The sequence below is a fragment of the Ascaphus truei genome, chromosome 20, assembly GCF_040206685.1.
Source record: "Ascaphus truei isolate aAscTru1 chromosome 20, aAscTru1.hap1, whole genome shotgun sequence".
Classification (NCBI taxonomy): Eukaryota; Metazoa; Chordata; class Amphibia; order Anura; family Ascaphidae; genus Ascaphus; species Ascaphus truei.
In genome coordinates, this window is record NC_134502.1 from 28,085,424 (window position 1) to 28,096,564 (window position 11,141).

General features: G+C 48.4%; 1 protein-coding gene and 7 non-coding genes across 8 annotated transcripts in view; 1 reads left to right on the top strand and 7 right to left on the bottom strand.

Moving 5' to 3' along the window:
* The window catches only part of LOC142470833 (aurora kinase B-A-like), a 55,204-nt gene extending 53,420 nt beyond the window's left edge, over positions 1 to 1,784 (bottom strand). Inside the window, 1 exon segment of the mRNA XM_075577606.1 lies at positions 1,755 to 1,784. Coding sequence (XP_075433721.1) covers positions 1,755 to 1,781 — 27 coding nt within the window. The 5' untranslated portion in view covers positions 1,782 to 1,784.
* A 699-nt stretch (positions 1,785 to 2,483) lies between these two features.
* TRNAS-GCU (transfer RNA serine (anticodon GCU)) lies at positions 2,484 to 2,565 on the bottom strand. The gene has a single exon. It is a non-coding gene; the product is annotated as a tRNA-Ser (tRNA).
* A 1,127-nt stretch (positions 2,566 to 3,692) lies between these two features.
* LOC142471517 (U8 small nucleolar RNA) lies at positions 3,693 to 3,832 on the bottom strand. Its single transcript, XR_012789477.1, has one exon. It is a non-coding gene; the product is annotated as a U8 small nucleolar RNA (small nucleolar RNA).
* Positions 3,833 to 4,862: 1,030 nt separating this feature from the next.
* Positions 4,863 to 4,983, bottom strand: LOC142471518 (U8 small nucleolar RNA). Its single transcript, XR_012789478.1, has one exon. It is a non-coding gene; the product is annotated as a U8 small nucleolar RNA (small nucleolar RNA).
* A 1,872-nt stretch (positions 4,984 to 6,855) lies between these two features.
* LOC142471514 (U8 small nucleolar RNA) lies at positions 6,856 to 6,995 on the bottom strand. The gene has a single exon (XR_012789473.1). It is a non-coding gene; the product is annotated as a U8 small nucleolar RNA (small nucleolar RNA).
* Positions 6,996 to 10,083: 3,088 nt separating this feature from the next.
* Positions 10,084 to 10,223, bottom strand: LOC142471516 (U8 small nucleolar RNA). The gene has a single exon (XR_012789476.1). It is a non-coding gene; the product is annotated as a U8 small nucleolar RNA (small nucleolar RNA).
* A 455-nt stretch (positions 10,224 to 10,678) lies between these two features.
* TRNAS-GCU (transfer RNA serine (anticodon GCU)) lies at positions 10,679 to 10,760 on the top strand. The gene has a single exon. It is a non-coding gene; the product is annotated as a tRNA-Ser (tRNA).
* Positions 10,761 to 11,053: 293 nt separating this feature from the next.
* TRNAW-CCA (transfer RNA tryptophan (anticodon CCA)) lies at positions 11,054 to 11,125 on the bottom strand. The gene has a single exon. It is a non-coding gene; the product is annotated as a tRNA-Trp (tRNA).
* Positions 11,126 to 11,141: the final 16 nt, after the last annotated feature.

Genomic DNA, 11,141 nt, shown 5'->3' on the forward strand with positions numbered 1-11,141 from the left:
TATATATATATATTTTTTTTTTTTTATGAGAACAGGGAGGGGTTGGAGACCGCACTACCAATTTGATGCTAAATCACACTAAATGTGATGGGAGGGGTGCTGAGGAAGGTAGGAACAGAACACAAAGCGAAAGAATTCTCTAGCGATCACTCTTCCTCCAATAATAGAAAATAATAAATTGTTTATTAAATAATGAGAGGAAAAAAGAGGTTAAAACCTGTTAGGCCTTGACCCCGCTGCCTACTACAGCGTCTGCACGGACGAGAGCCCTCCCCTCAATGGCGCCGGGCCGCAGCGCTGGGGCGAGAGCTGCTCCTGCTCTCAATAGAATTGAGAGCAGGACTCGCGTCGAGCGATACGGCACGCCCCCCGGCGGTTCAGCCAATGAGGGCGAACCTGCCGGGTAACATCATGGCCGCGCCCCCCCTCCCCCCCCGGTCTCTCCTCCTGCAGTGAGCTGCAGACCGGGGAATCGGCTGCACGCGCCGCCAATCTCGCGGGCGCACGTCGCAGCGGAGATACCGGGGCCTTAGCCTTAGGTGCTGAGTAGTGCTACCATGGAACTGTATCTAGAGTCATAGGTACAGTAACACAAGTGCCTATTGTAATTATATATGACAGGGTACTTGTGGTGATATACTGTGTGTATATGGTAGCTCCCAGGGATAATAGCATACCCCGCCAAAAGAATTCCACCTCAATGTAGTGGGAAGGAGTGCTAAATAGTACTAGGTGAACTGATAACACCATTAAATAGTTCCCAAATATGTATAGCCCTGTGGTATGGGTGTGAACCCACTGAGTTATTGTAGGCTTCGAATATCCACACACACCTATAGCAGAGCCCCCACTAGATGAATATGAATAGTGGGGGGGTTGATAATGGGATAAGGGCAGGGGACAGGCGGATAAGCCTGGAAAAAGGGGCAACAACAATGGCAAAGGGACACTGGGGTAGGTAGAAACATGTAACCCCAGCTACCCTACAGCCTGAGGTGCTAGCTCACAGATGGAATACAAGCCACGTTGTGGTAAATAAGCCACACAGGCATTGGTTAGCACTACCTCACGCTGTGTGCCCAGGCGGTGACTGCGGATACGCTGATGGCCAGTACACTGTCCCTAGCTAGTGGCTGCCTCCTGGGGCCCACAACTTAGTTTAGCTAGCCCTCGATGCCCTGTAGCCATAATGGAGGTGTGTACCAATGAAATATCCGGGAACTCAAAAGCCGCAGGTCGCACCTATGACGTCACACGCGTTGCGTCATCAACACTTTTTTTCCTCTCATTATTTAATAAACAATGTATTATTTTCTATTATTGGAGGAAGAGTGCTCGCTAGAGGATTCTTTCTCTTTGTGTTCTATATATATATATATATTTACACACGCATAAAACAGGACATGCACAAACTCCCATAGTGTGATCACATTTGTTAAAAAGGTTTAAAAAATGATACGGGCTCCAAGTGGCCACCTATACATGAACAACAAGTGACAGGTAGCTATAAAATACGCCCTTTCAGGGTTAGCTAGAACAATAGCAGTATAACCGTGTGTTTTGCAGTATCCTCTGCGGTGTCTTGACTTACTCGCCAGGTATCCAGTATTGAACCGGACTGTCCTGTATTTGTACGCCCTGTCCAGTATACCGGTATTACCTCTGTGGACATGTATGTGTATACTGGTATTGGTATGTGCTCTGGACGGGTGTTCGGGGGACCTCTGGAAACGCGGGGCCAGGTGCAGTCTCACCTCTGTCACCGCCATCAAGCCGGACATGGGCACGCCAGATTGCAGGAGAGGAGGTGGAAGCAGAGGAACTTTCCTGCCCATATGGTGGTCCTGTCCCAAAGTGCGAGACCCGTGGAAAAAAGATAAGAGGGTTAATTAGTAACGTGACAGGCGGGCGGACATCCCGCTTGACCCGTGGGCACACCTATTTCAACCCACGGAAAACAGACAGATTAATACTACCCATGCTCTCGGCAACAAATGGAAGCCCCCTCCATGAAGCGGGTGGAAAACCTCATATTAACGGGGTCTGCTCAAAGACACCCCGCTCGAGGTGGGAGAGCACAATTTGGGACGAACCCAATGAACAGGTTATCCTCGCTCTCCTAATACAGGACAGGAACAGAATCAAAGCGGGAAGAGAGGAAAGCTTACTCCTATTTATCTCTATGTTAATATCTAAGACAGTACAGGTAGTCCTCGCTATCCACCGTTTCACTTTACAACGAATGGCATATCCAACGCCTTACAATGCCTCCCTACGGGCCGTTTTTCCACGCCGGAATGCGTTATCCAACGCTCACCGCCACTGATTACCATGGGACTCACTTTACAGCGGTTTCACTATCCAACGCTACTTCCAGAACGGGTTCCGTTGTTGGATAACCGAGGACCGCCTGTAGTAGCCAACTCGGGGTCCTCAAGAAACCAACTGAGTATCTGAGCCACTGATGGAGAAAAGAAAAGAACCGACGAAGGTGGGATTCGAACCCACGCGTGCAGAGCACAATGGATTAGCAGTCCATCGCCTTAACCACTCGGCCACCTCGTCCACATCTTGTGTCCTCCTGCGACATCTTGGTATAAGTATGTAGAATGTATATGCGCCTCAATGGCGTCCTTTTCCAGCATGGCCGCTTCAACGCTTCCCTTTACCAAGATGGTCCCTGATCCCAACCCTTAAGATGGCCACCGAACTTGATTGTATAGTTGATACGCCCTTACCCAAGATGGAGGACATCCCTTCTCAAAGCACAGCCTGAAATACAGGAGGGGGTGGGGGGGTTGCAAATAGCAACGCAGTGCATTAAGAGGGAATGTGGGTGCAAAAACTCTGCAGAACCCCATCCGGGCCGTTCAAATTTTTAACCCCATCCAAGCCACAGGTGACTTCATCCACACCTTTCAACGCATACGTTCAGAAAGAGTTTAACCAGCTTTGTGATCAAAAACCCCAATGGAGGCGTAACCTTACTAACGAATAAAAAGACTTGCACCTTAATTTCACAAGAGCGGAGAGGGTATCATTGTGTAGCTGTGTATTAATGAGTGAGGTTGTGTATCAGTGTGTTGCTACGTGTAAGTTAGTGAGGTTGTGTATCAGTGTGTTGCTATGTGTTAGTGAGGTTGTGTATCAGTGTGTTGCTATGTGAAAGTTACTGAGGTTATGTATCAGTGTGTTGCTATGTGTAAGTTAGTGAAGTTGTGTATCAGTGTGTTGCTTGCTATGTGTTAGTTAGTGAGGTTGTGTATCAGTGTGTTGCTATGTGTAAGTTAGTGAGGTTGTGTATCAGCGTGTTGCTATGTGTAAGTTAGTGGGGTTGTGTATCAGTGTGTTGCTATGTGTTAGTTAGTGAGGTTGTGCATCAGTGTGTTGCTATGTGTTAATTAGTGAGGTTGTGTATCAGTGTGTTGCTACGTGTAAGTTAGTGAGGTTGTGTATCAGTGTGTTGCTGTGTTAGTTAGTGAGTTTGTGTATAAATTAGTGAAGTTGTGTATCAGTATGTTAGTGAGTTTGTATTTGTATATCTTATTTCTGATTGTGTGTGTATCATTGAACAACTATGTATTGTGCTGTATCTACAGAAAGTGAGACTTTGTTGCAGTTTTAAACTACAATCTCACTATTAACAACATGTGACATTAACACACAGCCTATTATTACCAGTGAGGTTAGATATCAGAATAACACACCCCAGGTTGTGTTGTCGCCCCAGGGTTGTGTGGGAGAGATGTGTAATCACACAATCAGCCTCCTCCATTCATCACGTGCTGTTTCTCCCAGAGGAGGAACAGGTAAGGATTAACCTCACTGATAATACTGAGTGATAGCGCCGGCCCGGGACCCCACCCCGGGCGATACCGGGGCACATTAGGGAGAACACACCGATGACCGTCCAGTAACACAACACCACTAATAAATAGGGGGGTCCATGCCAAAATTGATTTGAAGCAAAAGGTGCATGTCCTAGACAAGTCTGCAACCCTGCCTTTCACCATTATCCCAGCGCTTCCACCTGCAGCAAGGGATTCTGGGACATGACATGCAAATGAGCGCACCATGTCACCTTTTGCCTGAAGTCCATTGTTACATGGAACCCATATCAGCTAATGCTCGCTGTTAACGCAGCATGGGAAGCAGATGACAAGCCAGTCAAACCACTCACAGGCATTTTTTTTTGTTTTGAAAATTCTTTAATTATTGCAGGGAATCTTTACAACAAGATCTGCACAGTAAAAACTTTTTGGGGGGAAGGGGGGATGAGGGGAAGTGGTTTAGCCCTCCACAGGGGCGTCTATGGTGGAAGTCTTTCAGCTGGCTGGGAATCAGCCTGCGACAGTCCCGTGCCGACATCCTCTTCTTCCCCTCGGTCAATCGTTCCCTGGCGAATAGCAAAACGTGCTTGACACCACACATTAGGCCGGTGACAAGGTGCCTCCACCCCCCGCGCGGAGGTGTGCGGAGGTGTGCTTACCCTGGCCATGGAGGACGGGCCGTGGGGGGGGGAGGGCGTCACGGAGCTGGTTCGCCCCTCATTGGGCGAACCGCTCACGTGACCTGTCTGTCGCGCTGAGAAATCGGTTCAACTGATTTCTCCCGCGACGCGCGCCCCCTCCCTCGCGCACACGCCAGCACGCCGCATGGACGCAAACACTGCCTTAAGGCAGCCTGTGCGCTCAGCGAGCAGAGCTCGCCCCAGCCGTAGACACCAATTCAATTGCTTCCTCTGTGTGTGTTCCTGAGAAAAGTCTGTGGGACACCAAACAGGGCACAATACTCTTGGTGACAGTGTAAATCTACAATTTCACAACTGACAACATGTGAACCTATTACCAGTGAGGTTAAATATCAGAATAACACACCCCAGGTTGTGTGGGAGAGATGTGTAATCACACAATCAGCATCCTCCATTCATCACGTGCTGTTTCTCCCAGAGGAGGAACAGGTAAGGATTAACCTCACTGATAATACTGAGTGACAGCGCCGGCCTGGGACCCTACCCCGGGCGATACCGGGGCACATTGGGGAGAACACGCTGGTGACCTTCCGGTAACACAATACCACTAATATCTATTATAACACCCCTACCAATACCTCCCTCAGCACCCGCTAAAACCTTACATTTGCTTACAAAACAAGCCCAACCCTCTTATTGTGCCGCTCTCCACATTCTCCCATCATGCACTGCGTTGCTTATTTGCATAAACACGCCTGCATCTCAGGCTGTGCTTCCAGAAGGGTTGTCCTCCATCTTGGGTAAGGGCGTTATCATACGGTAAAGCACGGCGGCCATCATGTCTCAGGGCGGAGATCAGGCGACCATCTTGGAAAAGGCCACCGCATATAAATACCTTCCCATCAGGCCCGGTAGGCCTGAGAGCGCGGCAATTGTATATGGGGCGGACATCTTTGCCGCCCCCCAACTTTTGCCGACCTAGACCCGGGCCTAAATGGGAAATCCGCCACTGCAAACAGATAAAGGTGCAGTGACTCTAATCTCAAAAAGCGTATAACTCGCGTTCCATATAAAAATACACATGTAAATTCGCAGCAGAACATATATGGAGACACCTCAAGTGTATCCAGCGCAAACAATATATACAGTCCCAAGCAATAACAAAGTGATGGTATCGTGCCAATCCTGAGGAAGTGAAGCGATCCCACGAAACGCGTCGGGCATTGTGGGACACGGCAGGCTCACGTATCCAGTTTGCGCCCCGCACTGGGATTGAGCAGTTCTTTATATTTGCGGCTGAGAGGAGGGGGGCAGACGATCTTCTCCCCCGGCGAGGGGGGAGGGGGGAGACCCCTGCCTCTGCGTGAGAGGATTGGAACGGTGCCGTCGCTGAGGAGTTTGGCGCACTGAGTATTATTCCCCCAGTTGCTGCGTTTGTCCGTTTTCAGCTGCGGGGAATCGCTCGAACCCGTCTCTACATCCTCCCACTACGACAGACAGACGGGCAGACGGGCGCGCGCCTGCGTGACGGGAGTCGAACAGGGTCCCCGATCAACATCGGAGCCAAACGTCTTTGGTGATATAAGCGTTGGTGATCCGAAATCGTGTCCGGGCATTACTGTTTCGCCCCGACTGTGCTTCTTCATGCAGTAAACTGTATGACACTATTGCGTGTCTGTGCTCCGAAGTCGTCACGATACACAACCCCCGCCAGACCCAGGGGAGACGGAGGCAGACGGAGGGGGGGGGGTATTCCTAAAGATACCTTTTGGCGCCTTTTGATCTCACTGGGCCTTGTGAGCTGAGGCATTGGCCCACTTCTAAAAGCGTATACTAGTGATACCATTTGGGCGTAGAGACGTGTGTGCGCCCAATCTATGCCTTCCCCTTTATATTCCACACATGACCCCGCGCTCCCTGAACAAGAAGCCTGGCAAATTCTACAAGGGTCAGGCGAGGATCCTACTGCGTTCGGCGGCGAATCGTTTTATTTCGTGGATCCAATCACGTTGTTTCACGATTTAGATCCCTTCTTTTTATTCACTATAATATTCGCCGCTTACTACCAGGGAGCGCTCTGTGTTTTCTCTTGTTTACATGTATATAGTGTGTGTACGTGCTTTTATATATCTATATATGAGTGTGTGTAACTGTGTATCATTGTGTAGATTTGTGTTAGGGAAGTTGAGTATCAGTGTGTAGCTGTACGTTAGCTAGTGAAGTTGCATTTGTATGTTAAATAATATTAATATTTCTGATTGTGTATCATTGAATAAGTAGGTATTGTGTCAAAACTATAGCGAGAGAAACTTTGTGTCAGTTTTTAACTACAATTTCACTATTAACATTTGCAGTTGCACACCCCTATACCAGTGAGGTTAAATATCAGAATGACACACCCCAGGTTGTGTTGTCACCCCGGGGTTGTGTGGGAGAGATGTGTAATCACACAATCAGCCTCCTCCATTCATCACGTGCTGCTTCTCCCTGAGGAGGAACAGGTAAGGATTAACCTCACTGATAATACTGAGTGATAGCGCCGGCCCGGGACCCCACCCCGGGCGATACCGGGGCACATTGGGGAGAACACGCTGGTGACCTTCTGGTAACACAATACCACTAATATCTATCATAACACCCCTACGAATACCTCCCTCAGCACCCGCTATAACCTTACATTTGCTTACAAAACAAGCCTAACCCTCTCATTGTGCCGCTCTCCACATTCTCCCATCATGCACTGCGTTGCTTATTTGCATAAACACGCCTGCATCTCAGGTTGTGCTTCCAGAAGGGTTGTCCTCCATCTTGGGTAAGGGCGTTATCATACGGTAAAGCACGGCGGCCATCATGTCTCAGGGCGGAGATCAGGCGACCATCTTGGAGAAGGGAAAAGGCCACCGCATATAAATACCTTCCCATCAGGCCCGGTAGGCCTGAGAGCGCGGCAATTGTATATGGGGGCGGACAACTTTTCCGCCTCCCAAATTTTGCCGACCTAGACCCGGGCCTAAATGGGAAATCCGCCACTGCAAACAGATAAAGGTGCAGTGACGCTAATCTCAAAAAGCGTATAACTCGCGTTCCATATAAAAATAGACATGTAAGTTCGCAGCAGAACATATATGGAGACACCTCAAGTGTATCCAGCGCAAACAACATATAAGTCCTAAAACAAGTGTCCCCCCCCAAAATGTAGTTGTAAAAAAATATATATACAGTCCCAAGCAATAACAAAGCGATGTGATCGTGCCAATCCTGAGGAAGTGGAGCGGTCCCACGAAACGCGTCGGGCATTGTGGGACACGGCAGGCTCACGTATCCAGTTTGCGCCCCGCACTGGGATTGAGCACACAAGCGGTGGACATGACAAATCGTTTCCGTGATACGAAAAATATAATTTAAAAAAAAGCCTATCGGGGAGCTTTAAATACCCCTTAGATCTACACTTCTTATTAACAATCAACGAGCAAATGACCCCATCACCGATACCATCCGTTTTATCGGTGCTGTTAATAACCAACGGGCATCTATTCGCCACATTTTGCAGAAACGTCGGCACGTCCTACTGCAAGACAATGACCTATCACAAGTCCTACAGTCTACCCCCAACATGGTATGCCGGCGACCGCGCTACCTTAGGGATCGGCTTGTACGTAGTCATTTTCAATCAAGGGCAACCCGGACATGGCGTGGTCCCAAACCGGTCGGTTCCATTTTCCTGCGGACGCTGCGTTCGCGGCACGTAGTTTCCCTGGACGCCCGTTCTCCAATGAAGGTAACGCAAGGATTCTCCGATTCCAAGATCTCGGTGACCCATAAGATCAGACGTTTTATTCCTTGTCTTACAGCTGGTACAGTGGTGCATCTCATCACACGTCGGTGTGGGAAAACGATATGTAGGAGACGGGCGAGGACGGTTGAAGGTCAGGATTTTGGAGCTTACTCGGCTCCCGTTCCGAAACCAACTGGCCACACCATTTGGAAGACATATACATGAGTTGCCCCATGGAGACACTAGTGTTCCTGCGTGTCACGGGCATAGAACACATACCGTGGGGTCCCCCCCCCGTAAGGGCAACTGGGATCGTAAATGACCGCGGGGTGAGTGTAGGTGGATCCACACTTTGGGGACACTCATCCTCACGGTCTCAATGAGGCCTTTATTTACTCCTCCTTTCTGTAAGTTTGGAGAAACTGGTGGCAGCCCTTGAGGGTACTTAACAGTCATTACCACCGTTTGATCAATTGATATGCAACTGGAACCTTTATTTAGACGTTCCTCACCTGTGTAGTGTAACTGCGACCTCTATTCTAACTATCGCACCACTGTTATTAGTATTTTTTGGCACTCATATGACGTAGCATACATGAGATGCGAAACGCGTAGTCGAGGAGTTAGAGTGCAGGAACCAAGTTATATACTAACTGATTACCCTACACTCTAGTGTACTTTTTATTATATTGGTCTTCACTCCATATACGGGACGGCTAACACAGTATATCTACTTTTACACACCAATTGCCAGACGTGTACATGAGTCGCAGCATGGGAGACACGGCTGCCCTTCGTTTTATGGGCTGAAGAAAGCGCGCCAAGTCGCGTGAAACGCTCGTCGGGGCTAGGTGACGTCACACCCCCCCGACGGTCACGTGATCGAGATGGAGAGCAAGCGCTGGTCAATGCGGAGTTTAGTCTCGGATAAATGAACCTGCCCATCGGGTAATATACCTGAGTAGGAAGACTGCACCTACTATCTATACTATCTATACTATCTATACGTGCCTCCGTCTCTTCACTGGGGATTTTAACTTCCACTGTATATATTATCACGTTTTTCGTCGAGTGCGACTATTAATTAAAGTGTATTATTTTTTTTTTTATGATGTATGATGTGCTTCTGTGTGGCCTCTATGCTACTACCTTGTTAATATATATATATTTATATATATTATAATTTAACTAGTGGTGGACTTACATTCCAACGCATTCACTATAGTTCCACATATGTGATTCCCTATGTCTATACTTTGAGTGCAATCATAGGGGCTACAGTGACCTCTTGTGGTCACTATTCTAGTGTTCTTCATCACGTCTCCCTGCAGTAGCGCTACAAATCGCGCCGCTACGATGACGTCACCGGATCGCTCCGCAGCTCTGCAGCTTCTGGTATAGTTGACGCCTAAGGCCGCGCTTGTAGTCCTGGCTACGACGCCGACGCGTCAAAAAAAAACAAGTTAATGCAATCCGGCGCCTGCGCCTATAGTGTGCGCGACCTCGACCGAAATCGCTGAAAGCAATGAAAATGGTTTTTTCACGGCGACTGCCGCGTGATGTCAGAGGGCACGTGAGCGGTTCAGCCAATGGCCACGCACCCCCCCCCCCCATGTCACCTACACTATAGGCTGAAATCGCTACGACAACTACGACATCAGGCGATTACCGCGCCAGAACTATAAGCTTAGCCCAAGTGTGGTTGTGTATAAATGAAAGTGTGGTTGTATATTAGTCATTTTGTGGAATATTGTGCTGTGTGTAAAGTGATCCACATTGTTACAGTGTCACATTTGTGAAGTTATCACAAAGCCTATTATTACCAGTGAGGTTAAATATCAGAATAACACACCCCAGGTTGTGTTGTCGCCCCGGGGTTGTGTGGGAGAGATGTGTAATCACACAATCAGCCTCCTCCATTCATCACGTGCTGTTTCTCCCGGAGGAGGAACAGGTAAGGATTAACCTCACTGATAATACTGAGTGATAGCGCCGGCCCGGGACCCCACACCGGGCGACACCGGGACACATTAGGGAGAAGACACTGGTGACCTTCCGGTAACACAACACCTCTAATATCTATCATAACACCTCTACCAATACCTCCCTCAGCACCCGCTACAACTTACATTTGCTTACAAAAACAAGCCTAACCCTCTCATTGTGCCGCTCTCCACCTTCTCCCATCATGCACTGCGTAGCTTATTTGCATAAACCCGCCTTTAACATCGCCGGCTTGCGCTTCGAGAAGGGGTTGCCGTCCATCTTGGGTAAGGGCGCTATACGGTAGAGCGCGGCGGCCATCTCGTCTCAGGGCGGAGTTTAGGCGGCCATCTTGGAGAAGGGAAGCGTCGAAGCGGCCATGCTGGAAAAGGGCACATATGCTGTAGATGTGCATCAAGGGTTGTAAATGCAGAGAAGCGCCGGACGTAGACGAGGTGGCCGAGTGGTTAAGGCGATGGACTGCTAATCCATTGTGCTCTGCACGCGTGGGTTCGAATCCCATCCTCGTCGATTGTTCTTTTTTTTGTGTGTTCTTTCACATTGATTTATATATATTTTTTCTTACATATACTCTCTATATATTGTAACCTGTCAATTTAATTTACAGAAGCATGCACCATTGCAAAGCTATCTCACCTGACTATTCTTATTGCTATATGGCTCACAAGGAACCAGCAATGTATTCATTAGTGCTGTCAATGTATGTCGATTTAATAAAAAAAAAAATGCAGCTAATTATAGTGTTCTATTAAAAATACATATTTTATTTTGAATAAACAAAAAAAACATTAAAAAAAAGCAACTGACCCCGACGTGATTTGAACACGCAACCTTCTGATCTGGAGTCAGACGCGCTACCGTTGCGCCACGAGGTCCACTGGTAAAACATAG